General features: G+C 44.2%; 1 protein-coding gene across 2 annotated transcripts; it reads right to left on the bottom strand.

Annotated features, from left to right (window-relative positions):
- Positions 1-4: 4 nt before the first annotated feature.
- On the bottom strand, positions 5-26,903 carry OLFML1 (olfactomedin like 1). Of its 2 annotated transcripts, XM_058688121.1 has the most exons (4): positions 26,364-26,903; positions 23,961-24,249; positions 9,972-10,136; positions 5-2,354 (listed from the first exon to the last, which is right to left on the bottom strand). In XM_058688121.1, the coding sequence occupies exons 1-4, from the start codon at positions 26,487-26,489 to the stop codon at positions 1,564-1,566; spliced, it is 1,371 nt and encodes a 456-aa protein (XP_058544104.1). In that variant the 5' UTR covers positions 26,490-26,903; the 3' UTR covers positions 5-1,563. The 2 variants fall into 2 exon arrangements, with proteins under 2 accessions (XP_058544104.1, XP_058544105.1); XM_058688122.1 differs by lacking the exon at positions 9,972-10,136 and having other exon boundaries at positions 26,364-26,888.
- Positions 26,904-28,000: the final 1,097 nt, after the last annotated feature.

Below are 28,000 nucleotides of genomic sequence, written 5' to 3'. Positions count from 1 at the left end.
GGAGTGGGGAACATTGCCATGTTTATTTATTCATACCTGCCTCATTCCACAACAGATTGGGGCTCTGTATCTATCAGAACTGTGGATAATTGTGCTGTATGCACGGGGTGAGTGATTCCATTCTGCCAGAGATCTACTTAGATGCTATGGGGGGCAGGGGGGAACGTCTCTTCATTGCCTACAGTCCCGCCCTGAGCTTGGCAGAGTTGGCAAAACAGCTGCAGGCACACAAAGCCAACCCTCTCATGTGACCAACCTGGAAAGACAGAGGCCTCAGCACATGACACAGACCGGCACCACAGCCTGAGCTTGTGACCCACACTAGGCTGAATTGGACAAACGCGTGGGAAAGATTTGAAGAAGCCCCTCTGGACAGGCACAGCTGCCCTCTGTCACCTGTGCCACTTGGCATGCCTGCTGTGAGAGGGAGCCGCTTCCCTGCTACCTGGCTTCCATCCAGTTTCCAGAATCTTTACCAAGGGCCTCAGTGTGCTGGGGAGCTTCACAGGGAATCCCAGCACAGATAGCACTTCCTGAGAGTTTGTATGCTGAGGGCACGTAGGCAAATATAACCTGATGAGGGTTATTTGCTTCGTGTCAGTTTTATTGTGTTTCTAGCAAGAAAAGAGACACAGGGGAAGGTAAAACAAGATGAGGCTACAGCGGGGGTCCTCACCCTTAGGCTGGTTTTCTGGGGGAAGTAGCTTTTGAAGGGCTTATAGGAATGTCTTGTGCAGACATGAAAAATGGCCAAAGGGGGCAGACCATTATTTTTAGGATGAAATGATGAATGTATTGCTTACAAAAGGTTGGGTGAGAAAACACACATATTCGATGCTTCCTTGGGCAATGGAAAGACTATGGGATTTGCAGTATCTTCTAGCCCTATTTTCATTTTGTGGCTCTGTTACTTTGGCTCACCTCAACTTTTCTCATCTCTAAGCTGGCAATTATAAAGACTTCTGTATGTCTCAGAAGAAGACATGGGATGGGGATTAAACGACGTACATAGGTGCAAACACTTTGTAACCAGCAAGTGGTATTCACATGTGAATGGTTTTGCTTCACTATTTTATCTACTTAGCTTGGTGGTGGGGCAGAGCTAGGGGAAGTGGAGATTCAACATCAGGAAAAGATTGTACTTTAGTGGGGCACTGACAGATGGAAGAATATCGACAGGTATTTATGCAAGAGGAAAGAACTTCAGGAAAGGCCAGGAGGGAAGCCAGGAGTACTAGGCAGTGGCCTTCATTTCTAATTGCTGGCTGAGAGGAGCAAAGAAAAGGATGGATGTAAGCTGGATCAGAATGTGGAAGGCCTAGAGAGCCCGGAGGTTTGGACGGGTGATGGAAGTAGAAAATGTCTGAATGACACACTCTCATCTAAGGTCTTGGAAAACACCTCAGGCCATCACATCCGGGGAAGGATGCATATGCAAGCCTGCTTCTACACCCTATGCCTGTCTGTGATCAGAGGGACACGATAGTATAAAGGGGCTGTGGCCTCAATGTCCTGGAGAGAAGTGTCCACAGCCACAGTGCCTTTCCTCCTTGCTGTAACGCATTACTCCAGAGGTTGCTTTCTCTTTGTCTGGAGTTTGTAAATGATCTGGTTTCCATCATTCCAGGCATAGAGCTGCTTATCTCTGGGGTTGTAATGGATCACGGAATGACTTCTCGGCCTCCTGGGGAAGAACAGTTTGGGCAGATCCTCCTCACCGATAGTGCCCAGCGGATCATAGACACAGGTGACACGATGGGGGCCATGGCCACCAGAACTATAGACCACATAGAGAACCCCACACAAAAGGAATGCGGCTTCGGCATCCTGGCTTCTGCATGGGGTGTCCCATGAGTGTTCCACTCCCAGTGTGCCAGGTTCAATTTTTGTGAGAACCAAATGGCCAGAGATGCCTGGCCCTGCATGGATGGCCCAGAGCCCATGCTCATCCACAGCCAGGTCAATGTATGTTGACGGGGAGTGCTGGTAGACCAGCGCTCGGCCCGCCCCTCCCGGGAGCAGCATTCGATCTTCCACAGTCCTCTTCTGCAGATTATATTTGATTATCTCATTGAGAGTCCCTTGGTTGTGAAAAAACAGAAAACCTTTGTGGATCACTTGGCCTGTTCCCTGCCAGGAATGCGTTAGGATGAGCTTCCGTGGGGCTGGCTTGGTGCTATCCTCCATGAATGCCCGCATGTTTGCAAATTCCCACAGAGTTTTGTTTCTGGATCCGATTAGGAAATAAACCTTTTGGGAACTGCTGGCAGCATCTTTCATCCAAGAGCCATGTGTATCCATAGTCTTCTTCACTATTTTCAGAGACTTTATGCCCATCAACATGTTGTCACAGCCTGGCAAAACAGGAGAAAAAGGAGAGAGACTTTGTAAACATGAGAGGTCTGCTTTTCTCACAGATTTCTTTTTTTTCCCTGCTTATTGTTGCATAGTTTACACACGGTGTTACATTAGTTTCACGTGTACAACATTGTGATTCAACTTGTCTATATGTTATGCTTGCTTACAGCAAGTGTAGCCATCTGTCACCATACAACCCTATGACAATACCATTGACTATATTCCCTATGCTATCTATGCCTTTTATCCTCATGACATTAATTTCTTTTTTTTTTTTACTTTTTTATTCTTTATTTATTTTGAGAGACAGACAGAGCATGAGTGGGGGAGGAACAGAAAGAGACACAGAATCCGAAGCAGGCTCTAGACTCTGAGCTGTCAGCACAGAGGCCGATGTGGGGCTTAAACTCACAAACCATGAGATCATGACCTGAGCTGAAGTCAGACGCTTAATGGACTGAGCCACCCAAGCGCCCCATGATGCCTGGTCATTAATTTCTTAACTGGATGCCTGTACCTCCCACTCCCCTTCACCCATTTTGCCCTTTCCCTCGCACCCCAAATACTAGTTTGTTCTCTGTATTTATGGGTCTGTTTCTGCTTTTTTTTAAGATTTCATATATAAATGAAATCATATGGTATTTGTTTTTCTCTGATTTATTTCACTTAGCATAATACCTTCTAGCTCCATCCATGTTGTCCCAAATGGCAATATTCCTTTCTTTCTTATGGCAGAATAATATTTCATTGTCTATATACCGTATCTTCTTTATCCACTTCTCTGTTGGTGGACACTTAAGTGCTTCTGTGTTTTGACAATTGTAAATAATGATGCAGTAAACACAGGGATGCACATATCTTTTCAAATTTAGTGCATTTTGGTATTTTTGGGTAAAAACCCAGTAGTGGAATTACTGGATTATATGGTATCTCTATTTTGAGGGACCTCCCTACTGTTTTCCACAGTGGCTACAACAATTTACATTCCCACTAATAGCACACGAGGGTTCCTTTTGACTCCACATCCTTGTTATTTGTCTTTTTTGATACTAGCCATTCTGACAGATGTAAGGTGGTAGCTCTTTGTGGGTTTGATTTACATTTCCCTGATGATTAGTGATGTTGAGCATCTTTTCATGTATCTGTTCTCACTGGTTGCTTTTTTTCCCCCTTCAGTGTCTAGAATAAAGTTGTCACACATAAATCAATCACAACTTATAGTTTGGTTCAAAGAATCAAAGAACTAAATGAATAAATGGGTCTCTGTTAAGGGAGTTGCTGTCGAATTATAAGAGTCAACATTTTATTCAAGTCAGGATATAAACAGCTATTTGCTGGGTCAGAGACCCTGTTCACTTTCTTGGGGTTGACACAGTGAGAATCACTTAGGTGTGAAGCCACCTAGTTCAATTCCATTTGCAAAGATCTTACTGGGTATCTACTGTGTACTTAGCTTACAAGTCTCCCAGAACCATGTTAACTAAGTATTGAGAATAAAAAATATATACAATATCAATCCTAAACCTTGAAGAGATCACCTTCTAGTGAAGGATTCTGGCCCTTAATACTACGAGAACTTTATAAGAACTCTATTCATCCATCCACTTATTTATATGAATGCACGCATTTGGTCAGTCAGCAGACAATGGATACCTCCAAAAGGCAAGGTACTGAGATAGGTGTTATGGGGTACAATAGGCTGAGGTACAGTGATAAATCAAGAATGGTTCTTGCTTAAGAGGCACCTAACTACAATATGAAGTTTAAAGTGAATTTTTTACAAAAGGACAGAGAATGGTGCTGTCATTTAAGGAAGGGGATAATGTGTATTTGAATTGACCCTTGAAGGATGCCATTCAGAGATGGTTGGGAATAACATTCTTTACAGTTAACAAAACCACATTTGGGAAAGTCCTTCGGGATCAGTGTTAGGAAAGTAGTGCAGCGTTTAAACCAGTATAAACTACATACTTGTTCTTGCCCCAAACTAGATGCATAAAACAAAATCGATTGAAACCAGCTCTGTGCCTGGAACACTGAGGGTGGGGCTAAAGAATATAGATTTTATTGTATAGGCAGGTGAAGAGCTACTGAAGTTTTTAAGCAAGAGTGAATCCTGGTCAAGATTAATTAAGCTGGCAGTTGTGTGTATGATGGATACATGGGAGGGAAACCAAAATCAGGGAAACCAATTAGGAGAGTATTTATATAATCCAAACAGGATCATAAGGGTCTAAAATAGGTGGAGGAAGATGAAGTTAAAAAAAAAGGTGGGGTTACATTTTTCCAGCTTTTCTACTTCCCTTCGTGCAAAAAACCCTCCCTTCTTGGGGTGCCTGGGTGACTCAGTCGGTTAAGCATTGGACTCTTGATTTCGACTCAGGTCATGATCTTACAGTTTCTGGGATCAAGTGCAGAGGCTGCTTGGTATCCTCTCTCTCCCACTCTCGGCAACAACCCCACCCCCGCAATAAATAAATAAACTTAAACAAAAAAAACCTTCCTTCTTTGTATCTCATGCTATCAACACCTTCTAGTCTAAATCACTGAGAGCTCTCCAGGACACTACCCATATGCATTAGGAACCTGAGCACTTCCAACCTCTTCAGCTCCACAGCACCTTGCTTTCAACCTACTTTAGCAAACCCCTCCATATCCATACTCTGGATCCCCACCCCCCATCCCCTGGAACTGTTCCCTATGAGAAATGTAAAATTCTACTATCCTACCCTCTGCAACAACACTTTGCCTTTCCATTTCTCACCTCTTTGCTCTTACCCCCTTTGCTCTTCCATTTCCCTGGGCCCTGGAGTCCCTTGACCTCTGCTTTCTCCCAGGCTGTCAGCCTCCTTTTCTATCCAACCTGGACCACTGTAATACCTCTCTCACTAGTATGCTTACCCCCCTAGTTATTCCACAATATGCACTCTACAAAAATCCGTGGCCCTGAGTGAATCCAAACCTCTGGCTGTGTCCCAGAGAGTTGCGTGAGGTGGAGAAGATCTCCCAAAGGTGCCCCTGCACATATGGCATCTCCATCCTCAGCTGGGCCCTAAGTACATACTGCTCTTTCCATGGTTAGTCCCCTATCTTCCACATAGCAGGTATCTTAAATCCCACCCCCATACACTCACACTCTACCCCATCAGTCTCTTTACCAACAGCAGATTAATTCCTTTGCAAAAATAAATACCACCAGACATGAAGCGCCTCCACCTCTGCCCCTCGCTTATAAACTTCTCTTAAGTTGTTCCTACCCTTGCTATCCTCCCACACATCTTAGAAGAGGCCACATCATTCCTCCTGTGCAAGACTAATTCTTTCACTTGTGCTCTGATCTCACTCTTTCCTGGCTTCTTCTTGATTCCCTCAATGAATTGCCTCCTTTCTGTTATCTTTAATTTCTCCTTCATGGCTAGTTCCTTAGCTTGTAAACACTTTGCCTATATTAAAAAACAATTCTCCCTCAATTAGGCACCATTTTCTAGTTACTTCACTCTTTCTGTCATTTTACATAGTTTCTGTTCCAGAACAGTTTGTTCTCTGGATCTACTTCTTCACCTCCCATCTTTCACTTCAAAATAACTCCGCAGAAATCACCCTCCATAATGTCACTGGGGACCTCCAAACCGAAAACTCAGACCTTTACGTTCATATCTTACTTGATCTTCCCATAGAATGATGGTATTGATTAATTCCTTCTTCTTGAAGATTTCTTTGCCCTTGATCTTTGTGTCACTACAGTCTCTGTGTGTGCCTCCTACTTGCTTCTTCTCTGCTTATGGCAGTGACAGTATCTGTGTTCACTAAATGCCATTTCATTTTCCTCTTCCCTACTCCTATATTCTCAGCTTTCCTTGTAGTTAGGCTGCATCCACTGACCCGTGTTCTGTCCAAAGAGATGTGGACAGAAGTGGTGTGAGCCATTTCGACCTGGCCCTTAAATATGCTATCTTCCAGATGACCTTCATGTTTTGGAATTCTCATGGTGTCCAAGCTAAAGAGGGATATGGGCCAAGATGAAATTAGTTCCACTGGTCATTTCAGGACCCATTAGGACTGAGTCATCAGCTCTAATGATGAACTTGTTGGGACTGCACCATTAGACAGTCTTCAGAGTTACAGAGATAGAGAGTGGTGGCTTACTAGAAGCATGAGGAATCCTGCAGGTATCCCTCAAACCTTGCCGAGGTCTGTATCATGGGTGGGACAGGAGCTGTATGGGCCTCTCTCCTTGACTCCTGGAGCATTTTGTAGTGGAATTACAGGTGTATAACAATCTTTCTGGGACAACTGAGCTCTCTGGGGGTTTCCCTCAAACCTTTGCAAAGGCTTTGGTATAAGAAGCTGGATGGGCTCATGGATTGTCACTTTCTTCTTAATAAATGTTTGGGTTCTGCAGGACAACTGGGGACTATCTAGAGTCAGAGGACAGAAACAGGGTGAAGGGAGAGAAACTAGACATGAAGAAGAGAGGTACATACCCAGAGAAGTCCCAGAGGTTCTGAGCTAAGCATTTCAGCAAACTGCTTGTTCTGCCAGCTGTTTGGCCCGCCATCTTACCACAGTTCCTTAATCAATTCACCATCCACTATTATTATACCTTCTCTTCCCTCCTCAAGCCTTCATCATACCCTCCTTACTTTCATATGAAGATCTTGCCTCTTATTTCACTTTCTAATGTACCCCATTTCTCTCTTGCACTTTATAATAAAACTCCTCAAAGGAGGAACTTCCTCACCTCCAATAATGCCCTAAGCCATTCTAATCAGACTTCAGGCTCTCACTGATCTAAACTTCCCTGCCTATGCCACAGAATCAGTTCTTCTCAAGGTCACCAACAACCTCCATGTTGCCAAATCCAGGGGTCAATTCTCAGTTTTCATCTTAACCAACTTCTCAGCAAAATTTGATTACTTGATTGCTACCTCCCCTTGAAACCCTTTTGTGTGGATTCTGGAACACCCTTCCTCTTGTTTGTCTTCCCATCTTTCTGGATTTTTTTTTTTTTTTTGCATCCATTGTTGGTTTCTTTTCCTCTCCCACCCATAAGTGCTTTGTCCTCACACCCCTTCTGTCTATAATCACTTTCTGAACCACCTCATTCTATCTCATGGCTCTGCATACCATTTCAATTCTAATTAATGATAAATTCTGAAGTTGTCTCTGGAATGACATCCTATCAGGATGTATACTAAGTCCCAAACCCACTTATCCAACTGCCTGCTCAGTAGCCCCACTTGGATATCTTCAAACTTAACCTGTTCAACATAGAACCCTTGCTTTTATATCCCAAACTCTTTTTCTCCCTACTCTTCCCATTTTAAGCAAAAACCATCAACAAAGTTACTTATCTATAAGTCATTTATTTTTTTTTTTCCCGAAGGGCAGAGGGAGAAGGAGAGAAAATCCTAAGAGGATTCTTGTGCCCAGCATGGAGAATCTTCCACGTTTGGCTCCGAGCCTGATGTGAGGCTCCATCTCACAATTGTGAGATCATGACCTGAGCTGATATCAAGAGTTGGGGGACTCCTGGTGGCTCAGTTGGTTAAGTGGCCAATTTCGGCTCAGGTCATGATCTCACGGTCTGTGGGTTTGAGCCCCACATCAGGTTCTGTGCTGACAGCTCAGAGCCTGGAGTCTGCTTTGAATTCTGTGTCTCCCTCTTTCTCTCTCTCTGCCCCTCCCCAGCTCATGCCCTGTCTGTCTGTCTGTCTCTCTCTCTCTCTCAAAAATGGGTAAACATTAAAAAAAAATTTTTTTGTTAAAAACATTTTTTTAAAAAAGTCATAAGCTTAACCAAGCCACTGAGCCACCCAGACTCCCCTAGAAGTCATTCTTAACTCCTTTCTCTCCATCTTCCCACCACCACCAAGTTCTGATAGTAAAACTAATCTTTAAATTATGTTATACTTAAATTAAAATGCTCAAGGGGCACCTGGGTGGCTCAGTCAGTTGAGCCTCTGACTCCAGCTCAGGTCATAATCTCATGGTTTATGAGTTCGAGCCCCACATTAGACTCTGTGCTGACAGCTCTGACCCTGGAGCCTGCTTCAGATTCGGTGACTGCCTCTCTCTCTGCCCCTCCCCTGCTCACGCTCGCTCTCTCTCTCTCTCTCTCTCTGTCTCTCTGTGTCTCTCTCAAAAATAAATATTAAAAACAATTTTTTTAATGCTCAAATATATTTCTTTCCTCCTCTTCCCACCATTCATCCCTGTACTCCCTGAATTCTTCCCTCTTGCCTAGACCACTACAGTGGTCTCTAATTTGTCTCTCTGATTTTACTCTGGCTTACCTATAATATGCTCTCCACAAAGCAGTAGAAGTAATCTTTTTAAAAACATAAATTATGTGGCTGACCTGCTAAACCCATTCTCCTATCATTCTTGGAATAAAATCCTAACCTCTTACTCTATCCTAAAGTACCTACATGATATGGCAGCTGTATCCTCCACTCTCCGCCCCGGCTCACTGTGTTGTGATTACACTGGCTTTCTTGCTATTCCAGGAGCATGTCAAGTTTGTCTCTGCCTCATGGCTCTTGTACTTGTGATTCTTTCTGCCTTGGGTACTCTTTTCCTTGATCTTCCCACAGTCTGCTCCTCTCATCCTTCAAGTCTTTGTTTCAATATCATCTCCCTAAGGGGCTTCCTGTGACTACTGCATCTAAATTTAAAATGACCTACTACAACATCTTTCTTATTTCCTTGAGATCACTTGTCATATTCTGTAATTATGTCATCTGTTTTATTTATTAGCTTATTGACCTTCTCCCCCACTAGACTATAAGCTCCACAAAAGTAGGGCTTTTGTCTTCATGTTTACTTTTGTACCGCCACTGCCTAACTCAGTGCTTTGTGGGTTCAATAAATATCTATTGCATTAATGAGGGAAATAGATTCATTCAAACAGATGTTTTTCTAGGACCTACATAGTACTGTGTATCTGGAGTTCTGACCACAGGCCTGCCTTAAGTAAATAATAATTTGTAAAGTACTTTAAAGCTTTTAAGATACTTTCAAATCCATTATTTCATTTAAAAATCTGACACAAGGTTCTTATCAAGGAGCATATGGCAGGAGCGGGCGTGGGGAGCAACTCTAGCTGGGGAGAGCAGAGCCTCAGCAGGTCAGTCCTTTCCAAGGTCAGGTCATCAGTGGCTGCTCCCAGATGCCCAGAGGCCTTGCCTGGTACCTACTGTGGCCAGGGACAGACTTTGGGACAAGCTATAGAAGTCTCTTAGCCATCAGTTGCCACCATATCCCCCTGTTGACATGCTTTGCCAGCCCGAGGGATTGTTTCCCCTTGCCTCTGGGTCCACTTCAGCCTGGTTACAGTCATCACCCCTCGTCTGTGAGGGATAGGTTCTAAGACCCCAGGGGATGCCTATATATCTATATCTATATCTATATCTATATCATCTATATCTATATACTATGTTTTTCCCTATACATTATACATGGACACTTGTGATAAAGTTTAATTTATAAATTAGGCACAGTAGAGATTAACAACAATTATAATAGAACAATTATAACAATATACTGTAATAAATGTTATGTGAATGTGGTTCTCTCTCTCTCTGAAAAGTATCGTACTGTACTGTACTCACACTTCTTAGGATGATGTGCGATGATAAAATGCCCATGTGATGAGATAAAGTGAGGTGAATGATATAGGCACTGGGACACAGCGTTTAGGCTACTACTGACCTTCTGACGTTCGTCAGAAGGAGGATCATCTGCTTCTGAAGTGCAGTTGACAGCAGTCACTGAAACTGTGGAAAGCAAAACCACAGATAAGGGGGGATTAATGTATAGGAAGCATTCCCCCTGGGGAAGGCAGAGAAGGCTGCTCCAGCTACTTTAAACCTTAGGCGCTGCAGGACTGCTAACAGAAGGCCCCTCACCAGGCTGAGCCTGGGAGGCGGGGCTATGGGCGGGGCGGGGGGGGGGGGGTAGGGGCAGCTCCAGGCTGTGGCTGGAAGAGGGAGGAGGGGGCTGTTCTGTTTATCAGGGCCCCATCTCTGCCAGGTGAAGTGTACCTTTTCTCAGCTTCCCAAGCGGAGTCTGTCTCCTGCGGATGCTTTGCTCTTCTCACACTCTCTGGTGATCACAGAGGGTGAATGAATGAATGAATGGGGGTTTAAGTTTACAACTTCTCATAAATGTCTTTAATGGGGAAGAGGAGAGGTCCATGGGCCACCAGATAAGCTCAGAAACTGTTTCTGATTGGAGAACAAGCACAAAGCCTTGAGAAGTTAATAAATATGTACAAATACACATAATGTGCTTGGTATGGTGATAACTTTATTTACATCAACTTGTCTAGTTCTTACAATAAGCCTAAGTGGTAAATATTTCAAACTCCATTTTCTAAAGGAAAAGAAAGGCTTGGATAAGTTACTTAGAAGGTCACATGGCTATAGGTCCTCCTAACTTAATGTGCACCAGGAGGCAGAGCTAACCAGGAACCCTCCAGCCAGCCCCAGGGCAGGCCCATCCCTACAGGAGGACAGTCAGCAGGCTTACAGCCCAGCTACAGAGGGGGACTATGGCTAAGAACAAGGCACATTCAATGTCTCATGAGTGAGAAAATGTTCATTTAATATACAGCAGAAACTAATTCAACCATTCTTCTTTCTCCTTCTATTCCTCCTTTCTCATGCAGAATCCTTAGAGACATAGCAAAACAAGAAGAGTGTTGATAGATGGTTTTGATTAGGCAGAGACAGTTGTGAGAGTGCAGAAACACACAACTGCCCCTTGTGCTCCTCCGATCCTTCCTTTGTAGAGGGAACCCAGCACTGGGAGTCAGAGACCTGAATACTCTGAACCCCATCTCTGGTTCTCCATGTGTCTCCCTGAAAGTCCTTTGGTCAATCCGCCCTTACCTATCCTAGCCTTAAAATGAGGAGTTCAGCCTGGAGTTTCTTCAGGGCAGATAGTCTATGATTTTTATAAATTCCTCTTCTTTTTGGAATTTGGAGAAAATATAGTGTTTGAGTAAAAGGGTAAGTTAGAAGTCCCTTCAGTGCTTTTCTTCAGAGAGAGATAATTAGCAGGAGAAAAGAGCTGAGGAAGAAATACATTTAAAAGCTTTGAGCTCAACGAAGATGCAAATTATTTAACAGAGACAATGACAATGAAGGATCCAACTGCAAATCAGAGAATGCAAATCTATGGTTTTCCCTCAAGCACAATTGGAGATAGGCAATTAGGACAGAGTGTGGCCCAAGGCCTCACAGTGATTTCATATACAAATAACACTCTTTGAATTTTTAAAATACTTTTTCCCTTATTTAATGGCAATACTCTCCAGACCTGGTGAGACTTGTTCCTCTATAGGGAGTGATGCAACTCCCCCGTGGTTATGTTTTAGAAACGTGGTCTGGATGTTGGTGGAGAATGGACTGGGGGTAGGGGTGGGAAAGAGGGGGCACAGGGAAACAGGTAGAGAGTCTGTAGGTACAATCCAGATCAGAGATATCCAAATAATGATGGACATGCCAAAATGAGTAAGGATTTGGGAAAACCTTAGGAAAATAGGGGTCAGGTCTTAGCAACTTGGTAGATGGAGGTAGCCCTCAAGGCTAGGGGCGATGGAATGCACAGGAGAGCAACAGAGAAGGGAACCCAGGTTTGCTTGGGGAAAACAGGGATGAATTCACTAAAAAAAAAAAAGAGAGAGAGAGAGAGAGAGAGAACACCAGGGGCACCTGGGTGGCTCAGTCGCTTGAGTGTCTGACTTTGGCTCAGGTTATGATCCTGCTTCTTGTGGGTTGGAGCCCTGCACTGGTCTCTGTGCTGACAGCTCAGAGCCTGGAGCCTGCTTCAGATTCTGCATGTCTCTCTCTCTCTCTCTCTCTCTCTCTCTCTCTCTCTCTCTCTCTCTCTTTCTCTCTCTGCTGCTCCCCCACTCACATTCTGTCGATCTCAAAAACAAATAAACATTTAAAAAAATAATAAAAAATAAAAAAAGAGAACTATAAAACCATGAGTATTTTGACTGCTTCTTGGAATTCTGTGCTATGAAACTTGATTTTTTAAGCACCTGGATTGTATTCAGGTTAATAAACAGTCAATACCTATCAGGTGACAGTACAATGTTAGGCTCTAGGATGACAAAGATGGAAGCTCTCAAATGAGCAATTAATTAGAAAAGCTTTGAGCCAGTCAGTACAATGAAATTGCCAGCATGGACTTAATTTCTTCTAGAAATTAGGGCTGTTTCATGCTTTCTGCTACAGAATAAGTTTCAGATATCTCTGCACGGCACTCAAGGTCCTTCATCTGACCTCCTCTTGGCACTTCCCCACCACACTGAGCTGGTCACCAGTCACCAACTTGCCATGACCTCTTACAAGTCTTAGACTTCATCCATATTTTTCCTTAGCTTTCCATATTTTACCTTCACTCACTTGGGATACATCTACTGGTCCCCTAACCCTAACAGGGCAATCTGTTGCTCCTCCTTGTGCATCCCAAGCACTCTGTGCAGGTGCCTCCCAGAGCAGTTCTGGTGCAGAAGTGGATTTGCTGCACCAGAGCAGCAAATTCTGTCTAATTTGTTTTTATCCATAGCTCCTGGGACCCACTACGTATATCCTGTCTATTTAATCTCTTACTGCTTACTGTCCACAAACTCAGGAATCAATTTGATTCAGAGAATGCAGTATTAGTCAGTGTCCAAACTTACTATCCCAACTCATGGTATGCCAGCTTAGAAATCAGATTTGAATGGCAAGAGGTATGGGCAGACATGAGCAGGTGCTATTTCACACTCTTGAGTGCCTGGGTAGATGGATGGCAGGAAAGAGGGAAGGCTGGCTTGTGGGAAATGGTACTTAGTGAGTGAGCCACAGTAGGATTTGGCTTTGCACGACTGTGAATCCAGGGCTTTAAAAGAGCCTGGCATACAGCATATGTTGGTTTTGGTGAGTCCTACAGAAGTCTGTAGTAAATCTATATTAGAGGTTTTTCTAGGTTCCCAGACTAACTTCAAACTATTCCATGGTACCCAGTGTCGTACCCTGACATCCTCCCTTTATTGGTGATTAGCAGCAGCTTGTGAGAAAGAAAACAGACTTGATACATGGCTGGTAGCCTGCATGGCTCTGTTCTCCAGATCAAGTTGAGAACTTCACAGGAGCGGATGGAAGCCTGCGAGATGTGTGAATGCGAGTGTGAGTCTGGCCTGCTTCCACTGTGGGGTCCCTCTCGCTGGAATCCAACACAGCCAGACTCCTTCAGACTCATGCTTCCTTTTGGAATTGGCCAGCTCTCATAACCTCCACACCTTAGCTGATTTTCTTCCATGGTATTTATTATCTTCTATCTGACATGCTTTAAATGTATCCATTAACATATTTATCGTTTGACTCCCCTCAATAGAATGTAAACCCCAGAAGGGCAAGGCTTTGTCTAATCTGTTGTTTTTACTGTTGTATGTCTGTCCTAAAAGAGCCATCTGGCACACACTATAATTTTTCTATTTTAATTATGAATACGGTAAGTGTCAACAGATATAAATTACATCAAGAAAAATTCTTTGGGGTCCTGAATAACTTTTTAGAAGTGTAAAAGGTTCCTGAAACTGAAAGTTTGAGAATGCTGTCCTAGCGGGTCCAGGCTGGTCAACATGCATGGGAAGTGAGGCATTGAAGTGGGCAGTCTCTGAGGAATTTCCGATCAAACAGTTCCATTTTGAACCAATTTTCTGACTGTTGCAACATTTAAGCATTCCAAGGTTATAATTATGAACATTTTTGTTTTTGTGTATTGTTCATTTCAAAAATGAGCTGGTTCTTGTGGGTTTTTCTTGCATAGTGTTTTTTTCTTTATTTTCTTCCTGTAACATTCTTACCAAACTAAAAAAGATGGAAATGTTCTTAGTTTCCAGGTGTGGTACTGCCATTCTCCCATTTGCTTGGTTGGAAAACAGAGTCATTTTGACATTGTACCACAGATTCTTCCTGTGAGATAAGTCTCACTTCAGCCTGTTCTCATCCTTCCTGTCTCAAAGTCTAGGACTTGCTCTCTTGAACTTGAACTTTGCAGCAGCCTCAAAATCATCAGTCACACTAATGCGCAATTTACTGCTTCCATATAGAAATTGGCATACGTAAAAACTGATCTTGATTACTGCCTCTTTCCAGGAGCATCAGGACCTTTTGGCTTTTGCCTTATGAGATGTTGTTGGAGGTTCTAGTGGAAGTGTGGGCTCTAGAGCCAGGCTTGGAACTTGCTTTGGCCCAAAGAATTCAGTACAAGGGACCAGACCTTTAGTAGGCTTGTGCCTCCTTCCTCAGAGGTCTGCCTCTATCATGGGAACAAGCCCACCCAGGTTCACTTCCTGAAATATCAGGGACCATGTGGGAGACCCAAACCATCCCAGCTGAGGCCCTCCTCAACCAGCCATCCCCTGGGCAATGTGCCACTGAAGAACCCACCCAAGAGCAGCCAAGCCTGGCCCGGACCAACAGAACTGCCCTGCTGTCCTATAGACTCCTAAGAAATAATCAATGATTATTGTTTTAACACACTACGTTATAAAGTGGTTTGTTTTGCAGCATTCTTGTGGCAGCAGAGAATTGACATGGGTGGGGGTGGGGGGATGGAGAGCAGAAATGGAGGCTGAGATGAATCTAGTGTGTCTGGGGCAGGGGAACACGCTCCTAGCCAGAGCGTGGGAGGGAGATGGGGCTGCATGAAACACTCAGCACCATAGTTTCGTCATCTAAAAATAAGTCATAATTGTATCTCCCTGGCACGGGTGTGGTGGGTTTTGGGCAACATAACAGACAAAGGGCTTAATACAATCTTTGGCAATTAGTTGCCTCCACTCTCTAATAAACTATTCCCCAAGGTCAGAAAATATTGATTTCTACTCTGTTCCAGGCACTGTGATAGACTTGGAAAGCACAGTATGAATAATGTAGGGGTGCATGAACTATATTTTGTTTTCCGAATAGCACATCAGACACAGCATAGAGCATTGAGAGGATGCGAACAGGCAGTAGTGACATAAGATGAGGCTGAGAAACATTCAAAGTTCATGTGTTCAGCTGTTAGCATGTTATCTACCTTTTTACAATAAAGGTAAATACAGTAAATATAGTCTATATGATATTCATAGTTTTTATTTAATCAGAAGATGCCACTTTCATGGAGAATAACAAAAGAGTTAAAGAAAGCTAGGTTGGGGTCAGGTTGTAAAGGGCTTTCTTTTTTTTTAATTTTTTTTTCAATGTTTATTTATTTTTGAGAGACAGAGAGAGAGATGGAGTGTGAGTAGGGGAGGGACAGAGAGAGAGGGAGACGCAGAATCCAAAGCAGGCTCCAGGCTCTGAGCTGTCAGCACGGAGCCTGACGCGGGGCTCGAACCCATGAACCGTGAGATCATGACCTGAGCCAAAGTCAGACCTTTAACCAACTGAGCCACCCAGGAGCTCCAGAAGGCTTTCTTTATATTACGTTATGGGGTTTGCTTTAACCCATAGGTTGTGGTTACCATCAAAGTTGATAAAGCAATGATGCAGTAAATCTGGCAATATAACCCTGGTAGCAACATAGGACAGAGCCCTGGAACGGGGAGAGGCTGGCAGCAGGAAGCTTGGTCAGCAGGCTCCTGCAGTAATCAGGACCAGAGATGATGAGAGAAAAGTGCAGATGGAAAAAATAAATTTGAGGGATGTTCAGAAGGAAATATGTACTGGATATGGTGACTGGTCAGATGAGGGCCAAAGAGATGCTGCTGAGATTTCTAGCACAGGAAAAGTGTGTGTGGAACTCTTCTGCTAACTCATGGGGGGACAGAGATGAGTGTTTTCATTTTAAATGTAAATGGGGGCACCTGGCTCAGTCAGTTAAGCGTCAGACTCTTGATTTCAGCTCAGGTCATGATCTGGCGGTTTGTGAGTTCGAGTCCTGCACCCAGCTCTGCGCTGACAGTGAGGAGCCTGCTTGAGATTGTCTCCCCCTCTCTCTGCCCCTTCCTGCTCCCCCCTCAAAAGTAAAAATAAGCAAATAAAAAACAAAAATTTTAAATCTAAAAATTTAAAACATAAAGTAAATGAAGGAAAGGCAAATAATTAAAAACCAAGGAGGTAGGGGAAAATTTTTGACCCTTCTTGGCCAGGGTTTAAAAGAATGATTTAAAGTAATCCGTTTGTGGGGAGCCTGGGTGGCTCAGTCGGTTGAGTGTCCAACTTTGGCTCAGGTCATGATCTCACGGTTCGTGGGTTTGAGCCCTGCATCAGACTCTGTGCTGACAGCTCAGAGCCTGGAGCCTGCCTCAGATTCTGTCTCCCTTTCTCTGTACCCCTCCCTGGCTCTCATTCTGTCTCTGTCTCTCTCTCAAAAGTAAATAAACATTTAAAAAAAATTTAAAGTAATCTGTGAGTAGGAATCGTCATCAAACAGTGACCAAGGGGAGGGACATGGTCTTCATATGTGTCCCACAACGAGATCACAAGAAGCTGGGCCTCCTGGGTGCAGGCACGGAGTCTCGGAACAGTGGGCTCCTACCTCAAGTGCTTCCGTGACAGGCTTGGAGATGGCCTGCCTGGTTCTCTCTTCTGTGTACACCCATCCTCCCCTACTGCCAGTCTGTTCCATGCACAGTGGCCAGAATGACCTTCCCCAACCTCTGTCTGAGCCAAACACATCCCTGCTCACCACTCTTAAGCACAACAGCATGATGGGAGAGGTTAGAATGTGGAGGAGTCAGCCGCCTTGGTCTGAATCCCAGCTCTGGCATCAACTGGCTGTGAGACCTTGGACAGATTGCTCATCCTCTCAGTGCCTTGATTTCCTCACGTACAAAATGGGGGATAACTATAATACATATACATAGGGGTGCCGTGAGAATTGGATGATATAACCCAGTAAGGTAAATTCTTAAAGATTATTCAGTTAATGAACACTCACTAAATATTAGCTACCATGAGTCACATTATTTTCATTTCTCATAGCTTGAAAGCGTCAACTGGCTTAGCATGAAGCCCCTGCCCAGTTCTCTCATCTGCTCTCCACAACTTCTTCCTCCACCTGAGGTCTGAATGCCAAGCGCCATTAGGCCTCTGTGCTTCCGCAGGCTGTTCCATTTGCTTGAAGCAGCCTCTACTCTATTCTCCATTCAAATCGTTCTTTTCCATTATTAAAACTCGGCTTGAGGGTTACTTTCCAAATTCCACAGTCCCTCCCCACCCATCTCCACAGCAACCCTGACCTTGCTAAATTACTCAATGCCTGCCCCTGTGCTTCTGGTGAGAGCAGTCAACACTCTGGCTGTTACCCCGGGTTTGTTTAGATGGCCTCCCCACTTGGCTGTAGCTTCCTGAGGACAAGGATGTTACCCTATTCAATGTCCCATCTCTGATGCCTGGCACCATGCCAACGGAGACCTGGAATTCACTAGACATTTGCTGAATGAGTGAGCAAATGAATGAGTTATAGAGAGACTGAATGGGTGCTCACTCTACCTGGAGCCAAAAGCCATCAGCCATACATCACTATGTATCCATAGTGATGGGACTGGAGGTATCTTCTTAGATTGCAGGCCTTCCAGATGGATAAACAAAAGAAGTGCTGTGTATATAGACCCTTCTGGACCCAGCACGGTGACCTATGGAACCCTGCCGGAGATGGCCCAGGATAAGCATTATATACATCTCTGGTGTTGCTGGCCCTATATTGCAGCAACTTCTGGGTAGAAATGTGCGTGTGCACACAAGTGCGTGCGCGCGCGTGCACACACACACACTCTCTCTCTCTCTCTCTCTCTCTCTCTCTCCCTATCTCTCTGTCCTGCACTTACACTTGTGTGTACACTCTCAATCCCCTCCTTATAGTAAATACATTGCCACAAATTAGAGTTATACCTCTCTTAATATTTTGTGCCCTGTGTCACAAACTAGTGGACCTTGGGAGTTGACTCACAGAGATGTTTTATTTGGCTGCCAGGGGTTTTTTTTTTTTTTGTTTTTTTTGTTTTTTTTTTCGTTTTGTTTTTAATGGCTTTGAATATAGGGCAGGCACATTTATAATACCTGAATGGATCCCACAGGCATTTAAATGTGCAGCAACAGATTTTCTTTTTGAAACATGATCTAACAAAAGATAGGAGTTATTTAATTCAGGAGAGAGAGGGTTACTTGAGGTCACCTACATGCGGCCTTGCAATAAAAGTTGCTGTGCTGAAACAGGAAATAAAGTAAAATCTGCTATAATGGCTTGTTTTGACTGCCTTTAGAATTTTTCTTCACAAACTATTTGCGAGTTAAAAAGAGGTTAATACTCTTATCCACACAAGAATGTAGCCTGCAGAATCTGCAAAAAACTGCTAGATAAATTCTCAATCTGGGTATCTGAGGCAATGTGCTTTGCCCTAAGTTGCCAAGTGCAATGCAAAATTTCTTTTTACTAATAACAGAGTGCCAAAGACTTCGAATGACTTTTAAATATAAGTTGGATTATGTACAGCAACATTCAGTCATTACATTCTAAATTCTGTGTGTGTGTGTGTGTGTGTGTGTGAGAGAGAGAGAGAGAGAGAGAGAGAGAGAGAGAGAGAGAGAGAGAGAGAAGGGAGATGGAGACTGAAGGAGAGAGGAAGAGAGAAAGTGTGCATGTTGGAGTTAAGATTTAAGAATTTGACCTAACCCCAAAACATCCCTGGGATTGCTGCCCTCACGTGAACACCATTTGCAGATTGTCTCTAAATAAAGCCTAAAGACTTGAGAACAGCTCTATAGGAAATGGCTTCATTACAGAACAATTCTATCTTATTTATCATCCCTAGTATCTGACCCTTTCTGGTTGACTGAGAAATATTCCAGGAATAAATGCAAACCATTTTAGACTGATGTCAGAATTTTCTCAAAGTATCCTGAGACACAGGGTAGAATCTCCCAAGGAAGCTGCATCATTCTCTCCCTATGGGATTTCCAAAGAAACTCTCTCTCTCTCTTTTTTTTTTAAGAGACAGAAAGAGCGCAAGTGTGTGAGGGCAGAGAGAGAGAGAGAGAGAGAGAGAGGGAGGGGGGAGAGAGAGAATACCATGAGAGGCAGAGGGGCAGAGAGAGAGAGACAGAAGTGGGGCTCACCCGATATGGGACTCGAACTCATAAACCATGATATCATGACCTGAGGCCAAGTCAAATGCTTAACAGACTGAGCCACCCAGGTGCCCCCCCGAAGAAACTCTCTTTAGAAGACAGTGTATATGTATGAATGAAACCCTGTGATGTGAAACACCCTCCCTGGCCTATAATCCCAAGGTGTTTCCCCACACACAAGGGTGCTGACTTGAATCTTAAGGATTTTAGTGGGAGCTCTGTAGCTAGCTCAGTCCCTTCTGGCCAAGGTTAGAAGATAGGAAGATCAGAGCCTTGTAGGAAGAAAGTCGATACATGTAATTAGCGACACCAGCTAGGCCTAGTGGACTAGAGCACCAGGTAGGCAGAGTTCTAAGATGGCCCCCAAGATTCCTTCCCCTGGTGGACATACCCTACATAATCCCCTCCCCTTGGTTGTGTGTGACATCTGTGAATATGACAAGATAGCACCCATGATTTGGTTACATAACAAGACAAAGGTGGAGGGATTTTGCAGATATAATTAAGGTCCCAAGTCAGTTGATTCTGAGCTAACCCAAAAGAAGGTTATTATGGGTAGGCCTGGCTTATATCACATACAAATTCTTAAGAGGGACTAGGCTGAAGAGAAACACTCTCCTTCTGTCCTTGAAGAAGCAACAACGACATTGTGAACTGCTGATGTCAATGGGCAACACAAGCCGAGGGCCTCAGTCTTAGAGCCGTAAGAGAGCAAATTCTGTCAAAAACTTCAGTAAGCTTGGAAGAGGACCCTGAGCTCTGGGTGAGAATGTAGCCCAGCTAATACCTTGACTGTACCCTCCCGAGGCCTTGAACAAAGGGAGGTGAAACTGTGCCTAGACTCCTGATCCACAGAATCTCTGAGATAATAAATGTACCTTGTTTTAAGCTGCTAAATCTGCAGCAATTTGTTACTCAGCATTAGAAAACTAAGATAGTTATAGTTACTAACAGAAATGGCAAAAAAAGAGGGGCACCTGGGTGGCTCAGTTGGTTAAGCATCTGAATTCTGCTCAGGTTATGATCTTGGCAGTTCATTGAATTCGAGTTCTGCATGGGGCCCTATGCTGACCGCTCAGAGCCTGGAGCCTGCTTCGGATTCTGTGTCTCCCTCTCTCTCTGCCCCTTCCCACCTCGCACTGTCTCTGTCTCTCTCAAAAATAAATAAATGTTAAAAAAAATTTTTTTAAACAAAAAAGAAATGGCAAAAAAAGGAAAAGTGGGGGATGGGCACAGACTACAAAACACAGAAAAGTCTATTCTTGAGTGGAGAAACTCTGAAAATAATACGTCAATACTAATCACACAATTGTGGTTGTTTACAGGTTTGTCTTCCCCTAAACTAAGCTCTGAGGCGACTCTGCCATCAGTATCTCCTCTATGGACAATTTTTACAGCCTCCTCCACGGGCCACACTGATCTAGACTCTGTGAATACAGACAGGAAGATGTCTGTATGTTTATGGTCTGGTTGAGGAATAAATACACACACATATGTGTGGTTGAAAGTATTAATGCTCCCTTGGAGGATTTAATGAGCTGCTCCAGGAGCACCAGAGGTCAATCTGCCTGGCAGAAGGGATTCACAGAGAATTCACAGCATTTTTGAGTCAAAAAGGGGGAATAAGAAAAACTATATATATAATATATATATTATAATATATAATATATATTTAATTGCAACTGCATGTGGGTAAAGTGTGAGAGAAGAAGCAGCCGGAAATGAACTTGAGTCATTTCGTAAAGGGCCTTTCTTATATAAAAGGCCAAGAGATTTGAATGGAAATTTTGGTGTTGATAGTTCTACACAGAGGAGTAATGTGATTAATTTTGTATTGTGGGGAGGTCTGTGTGACAGCAGATAGGAGGCAAGACCGGAGACAAGAGGAGCAGTAAGAAAGGAAGCTCAGAGGACAGACATGTTCTGCTCACGCCTTTATCCCTACTGTGTAGTACAGGGCCCGTCCAGGGGTAGGGGTCAAAAGTGTGGAATCTTAAACCAATGAGTCATCAGTCAAGGGCTCCAGAGGGAACAGGCATGGAAGAAGCAATCTCTGAAAAGTTGAAAGTTTTCACCCACCATGGAAGAGGGAATATTTCAGGCCTCCAGTGTCTGAGGGATGAGGCAGATGATAAGGGTTCAAAGAGCAGCAAGTTCAGAATCAGGACCTCTGCTGGGCTCTAGCTGGAGAAGAAAGGGGCAACCCCAAGGCCTGAGGGGCTTAGCCAGTCCAGGGACCAGGGGCAGCTCAGGGATCTAATCTAGCACCACCGTTCAGGATCAGGGTCCTGCCTGACCCCTGGCAGGAAAGCTCAGGTACACTAATAATACCCAATCCTCCTCATCAGCTTTTTAGGCAGTCTCTGTTCATCCTCTCCTGGATCATCCTTACCCTTCCCCTCCTTCTCTCACCCCATGTTTATCCCCAGTTGCTCCCTCTCAGAGGATGATTCATCTCAAGATAATGTCAAGGCCAAAAAGGATCACTCATTCAACCAACTCGATCAGCTGCTTCATATTATAGATAGGCACCCTTCTCTCTGCCTTCTGTTCTCCTTTCCATCAAAACCTAATAACTCCTCTGACCATGCTGACAGTCTCTCCAACAATCCATTCATTTGTTCACTTAGTTATTCACTGACAAATATGTGTTGAACACAGACACTGTTCTAGGCACTGGGGCACAGCATTGTGCAGGATTGTATAGAGCTAACATTCTAGATGCAGAGGCAGAAAATGAGCAGTGAGCAAATAAATGAACTAGAAGATTTCAGAGTAATAAGTTTTCTGAAAAAACAAATAGTAGAGTAATAGTGCTCCAAAACTCCTCCTGGGTTTCTTATCTCAACGTATTTGAGACCAACCACCCAAAACCTAAGTCAAAGATCCAGAAAGTGTCCTGGACTCATCATTTTCAGTCATTTTTCACCTTTAATTATGAGTCACCAGGCCATGTGGATTCCAACTCTCAATGGCTCTCAAATCCATCCGCCCTTCTCTATCTCAATGACACCTAACGCAGACACCATCACTTGTTGCCCCAATTGCTACAGTAGTCCCCCACTGGTCTCCTTTCTCTAGTCTTGCCCTCTTCCTTCATGTCATGTCCCTGATGAACATTGTTTAGTGGTTCTCTATCATTTTTCCAATCAAGTTCAAACCCCTGAGCTTCACATGCAAGGTCTTTCATTGAACCCTACAATCTTGTTTCTTGTTTTGCAAATGCATCTGCCCCACTGAGCTTCCCTTCGGCCATATCTGCAGACCTACATGCCAAAGTGTTCTATACTCTCATGCCTTCAGTATATTGTGCCCTCACCTCATGAACCCTTTGCTCATTTTTCTCTAATACTTTGTTTAAAACTCAGATCAAGGGGCACCTGGGTGGCTCAGTCGGTTAAGTGGCCAACTTTGGCTCAGGTCATGATCTTGTGCTTTGTGAGTTTAGGCCCCAGGCTGGGCTCTGTGCTGACAGTTCAGAGCCTGGAGCCTACTTAGGATTCTGTGTCTCCTTCTCTCTCTGTCCCTCCCCTGCTTGTGATCTGTTTCTCTCTGTCTCTTAAAAATAAATAAACATTTTTAAAAAATTAAAAATTAAAAAAAACCTCAGATCAAGTGTCACATCATTTAGGAAGACCCATCTTATGATGACCCATGGAGTTCTTATCAGGATTACACTGAGAGGATAAATGAAACCTTTAGCACAATGATGACACTCAGCTTTTATCTTATTTCTCTGATGGAATTTCTCACATTTGGGACAGACACAATTAACATATAAATAAAGTTTTCCTATTTGCAGTGAAACCATCTCAGAATACAGACTCTGAGCTGGGTGACTTGTCTCCCTCATTGTTTTAATAAAATGGACTCATGCACAGGAAATTTTCTTTCTCACTTATGTTTTTCTTGCTTGATACTCGTTATTATAATTTGAGCTCCTAACCATTATTCTTAATGGCCTGGAAGGGATTTGAACAGGATCCCAAGATGGAAGACAAATCCCCTAGATATCACCATCCTGACAACACAGTAATGATTCACTGCAGTCCTCAGTCCTGAGGGTTGACCAATGCCATTTACAATTTCAGACTATTTCTTGGCACATTAGCAGCCACTGCCTACTCTCAGGGCACCGGGGGAATCTGCCAAACTTCTACCCTCCCTGGAAGGATCTGGTACCACACACCTCTTCCAAACCAAGGTCTATCTGGAGATGTGCTTCCCTAGCTGACCTCTGACACTGAAGCCCTGACCTTCTATGGGGGCTTTAAGAACTCTCTATGAAAGGAAAAGCTGCTTTCTGAGAAGGACTTTTTCCTTCAGACACCTGTTCCCTGGTAAGGTTTCCCTCCCAGAGCCTGCCCCCAAAACTGTACATCTGGTTCTTACTCTCATACCTGGCCAGACCCCTATCTGTGCCGAGTCTGTGTCTCTGAATGTGAGTCCCTACAAGGGCTGTAAAAGACATGGTTCTCTTACTCGCATTCAGCAGAGTCCGGATCTTTTTCTCTTCTTCGGCCTCTTGGATGAGCTTTTCTGCCAGGGTCTTGTCCTCTGATTCCAGGCATATGTCAGCTTCCCGCAGGTACTCCAGGTAGTCTATCTCGCGCTGGGCACGTTCGACTCTCAGGGCCAGGTTAGCCACTGCACTCCTATACTCACTGGTGGAGGTCTGACATCTTCCCAGCATAACGGATATGTTTTTTGAGAACTCTTGGAAGTCGTGAATGTATGCCCTCGTTGCTTGGGTACATTTTTCCAGTCCTTGCTTCAGTCAGAAAATAAATTCTCAAATTATTGCTAGTTACTTAAATTGGTCAAAAATACAAATAGCTATCATTCGCAGAAAAATATTTTTAAAATACAAATAATCAGGGGTGTCTGGGTGGCTCAGTCAGTTAAGTGTCCAACCTCGGCTCAGGTCATGAGCTCACAGTTTGTGAGTTCAAGCCCTGTGTCGGGCTCTGTGCTGACAGCTCAGAGCCTGGAGCCTGCTTTGGATTCTGTCTCCCTCTCTCTCTGCCCCTCCCATGCTCATGCTCTGTCTCTCTCTGTCTCTCAATAATAAATAAATGTTTAAAAAATTTTTTAAAATCCCTCAGGGTGAGAACTGTATTACATTGTAAGTGTCCACATTGGTCAACAGTGACTGCCACCTGGGATTTGACTTCCTCTCCAAGTCTTGACCAGGGTGGGAAGATCTATAGGAACCATATCCCCATCTTTTAAAAAATCCACATTCATAGCAATCAAAGTGTCTGCACTTTATACCCTTTTCTGCAGAAAAACTTTCAGGTATTGAGGGAAACCTGCAGGAATCCCAGGGCAAGCTAGTGCTAAATGCAGGGGGCCCAGGGTTGAGCCTAATTCTGGCACTTTCAAGGAGGTACCCTGGGGAGGAGCTGTCTGAGGAAAGAGCAAGTAAGGCAAGCAGCAAGAGGCCATGGCCTGGGACCATCTTGTTCCCTGTCCCCAGCCTCAGCTGGTTGGCTGGACATTAGGAAATGCGTTCAGCCTGCTCTTTGGAATTATTTTACTTAACCAGATCATCAACTAATTTGGACTTTAAAAATATTCATGAAGATATAGAAAATAAATATTGGAAACAAGAGTGTCTTTGGGAAAAAAAAGTGTCTTTGGAAAAAGGTAAAGAATTTATCAAAATTTAACTTGTACAAAAGCAAGGCAATTGAGTATGAAATAATGGCAACGCCAGGGGTATGCCAAAGGCTAGGGCACAGGGTTACATTTGTCGCTGGGAGCCTGTCTGTGCTGCAAAAATGGTGGGTTTTACAAATTTTAGTGAAGTGGCAGCTGCAACCCATGGGGAAGGGGACCCCCAACACTTTCTCTCTAACACTGCCGAAATCTACTCATTTCTTTTCTTTTGAGAGAGAGAGAGAGAGAGAGAGAGAGAGAGAGGCAGAGCATGAGTGGGGGAGGGGCAGAGAGTGAGAGGGAGACACAGGATCCGAAGCAGGCTCCAGGCTCTGAGCTGTCAGCACAGAGGCCAATGTGGGGCTCGAACTCACAAACCATGAGATCATGACCTGAGCAGAAGTCAGCGCTCAACAGACTGAGCCACCCAGGCACCCCTGAAATCTAGTCATTTCTAAACCCAAGTGCGGTTTGGCAAAGGAGCTAAGATGTAGCCTCTTGATATAATACCATAACTTTTTACAGTGGCCTAATATTTTATCATAAAAAGACAAAAGGAAAACTAACATCTACTATCATACTGATATAGTAAAATACAAATAAAAAGTGACCAAAATTTTTAAATTATTTTTTGTTTTTAATGTTTATTTATTTTTAAGAGAGAGACAGAGCATGAGCAGGGCAGGGGCAGAGAGAGAGGGAGACACAGAATCGGAAGCAGGCTCCAGGCTCTGAGCTGTCAGCACAGAGCCTGATGCAGGGCTTGAACTCATGAACTGTGAGATCATGACCTGAGCTGAAGACTGACACTTAACCGACTGAGTCACCCAGGCATCCCAGAAGTGACCAAAATTTTTAATTTTCATATTTAAATAATGGAACTATTGAATAATAACAACACTTTGTAACATTTACCGCCATGCCAGGCAATGTTCAGAATAGCCATAGGAGATAAATTCTATTATCATCCCCACTTTACAGATGAGAAAAACTGTCAGATCAGACCACAAAGTGAAGCCTGCTCAAAGTTTGAGAGTGGTGCAGCCTGGGCTCTGGAGCCAGCTCTCTGAACCACTAGATGATAAAAAATCTCAAGTGTGATGTTGGCAATGTATTTATGATATATGTGGGGAAAGTGCATCCCAGTAGAGAGGCAAACAGGGGTAAGATAACGTGACTTCCGGGAGGCATGTTCCCTGGATCAGGTGCACAGATGCTACCTACCTCCAAGACTTGAAAGCGCTGGTAGATGTAGTGCACCATGGCCGGGTCCTGGGCACACTGTGGAGGGAGCAGGAGAGCCGCAAGGAACAGAACCAGGAAAGCAGATGCTTGCTGAAGGGCCATCATTGTCCTGCAAATCACCAAGGGGTGGAATCTCCTGTGCTGTGCTTCTCCAAGAAAACTCAAGGGTCCAGGTAGCAGTCTCCCACTTTCTAGCCACTGCTGTGAAAATCCTCCACAAACAGCCAGAGAGCAAAGCCTGCTTGTTATTCCACCAGATGCGTGATCTCACTTTGCAAGCCAGTGATCAAGTCCAGCTGTTGGCAAGCCGGTCCCTGGAGGCCTTGCAGGTCGATGTGGGGTAGAGAGTTCCTTGGGTCCATCTGCTATTATCACCCTTCACACACACTGATCCTCTCCAGGCTAGTGGCTGGACCCTCTTGCAGGCCTGGGTGAGTGTGCACTGGGGTGGGGGTAAGGGTGGGGAGGGCAGCCCTCCTCCTCTCCTTGGCTCCTTGCATTTTACTTCTGCTTTCCTCCTCCCTAGCGGATTCTGCAGTCCAATCACAGGCCTGACCCAACACAAACCAAACCACCCCCAACTTCTCAGAGTTGGAATTTCAGTTTAGTTTCTGGCAAAAATTCCCAGGATCCTTTTCCCAGAAGTCCTGTTGGGAGACCCCACCCCTCCTCCAGACTCTTTGCATTCCTGCAGCTCTTAAAGGCACAGCAAGGAAAAATGAAAGCTTGGAGACACCCCTGTCTCTGAACAGCCAGGGCACAGGGCTGACTGCCCCTTGGGGAGAGAGATACAATGAGCCATAGGCCTGGCTGTCCCAGGTAGCTGAAAAATCGGAGGATGGAGCTCAGAAGAATTTTATTAAGGGACAAAACAACAGCTATCTGTACAGTGATGCTTCCAAAACCAAGCCTTCGGGACACTGAACTCCTCTGTAAGGAAGTCCTTGAGTTTTCTCAATCTCTACAAGCAGAATCTCCTTCCTGAAGGTTCAGGTCAGCAATTCACGGGATGCAACTCCTGCAGGACCTGGTCCTGTTGAAGATACATCACATCCCAAGGGCAAAGTGGTAAATCCTCCTTTTTTTTTTTTTTTTTTTTTTTTTTTCCTGTCCAGGCCTTTAATTATCTCAATCTCTCCTTCTATGGGTGGGTCCAGAATACCTATGGTTCTTTCTCAATCATCTACCAAAGTGGGAAGCGTTGAGGCATCTATGAGACATGGGAAGAACTCTGACCAGGAGTCAGAAGATGTGGGTTTGCATTTGGTCCCTGCAAGAGACACCAAAAGACAGGACTTTCCAGGGTGTACTTGCAAGTCCCTGTCCCCATTGGATAGATGTTCCTCTCTACCTGTCTTCCACTTGACCTTAGCCCCTAACTATGCCTCGCCACTAAAGTCTTAAACAATGGCTGCTCATCCCTAGGGTTAATTCCTCCTATTTCCAACAACCATCTTTAAACCATTCCTCAAATGAAGTGAACTTCTGCTGACCCCTCCTCTTAAATCCTCAGAAACAACACTGCCCGACTCAGCCTCTTTCTCCAAGTGGGAATGCTCTTTCAGAAACTTCTCATGCCCAGCATCTTGGAACCATCTCCTACATTGAAGAGGCTC

Source organism: Neofelis nebulosa, chromosome 10 (genome assembly GCF_028018385.1).
Source record: "Neofelis nebulosa isolate mNeoNeb1 chromosome 10, mNeoNeb1.pri, whole genome shotgun sequence".
Lineage (NCBI taxonomy): Eukaryota > Metazoa > Chordata > Mammalia > Carnivora > Felidae > Neofelis > Neofelis nebulosa.
Note: the sequence above shows the minus strand (reverse complement) of the source record. Positions and strands in the feature narration are given on the sequence as shown.

Excerpts from the sequence above, each read along its gene's own strand:
- OLFML1 (XM_058688121.1), bottom strand. The coding sequence starts at position 26,489 with ATGATGGCCCTTCAGCAAGCATCTGCTTTCCTGGTTCTGTTCCTTGCG. Across the intron at positions 10,137-23,960 it reads CCGGACTCTGCTGAATGCGA|TTTCAGTGACTGCTGTCAAC; the intron begins GTAAGAGAACCA and ends TGCTTTCCACAG. Across the intron at positions 2,355-9,971 it reads CGCACATCATCCTAAGAAGT|GCTGTGACAACATGTTGATG; the intron begins GTGAGTACAGTA and ends CTGTTTTGCCAG.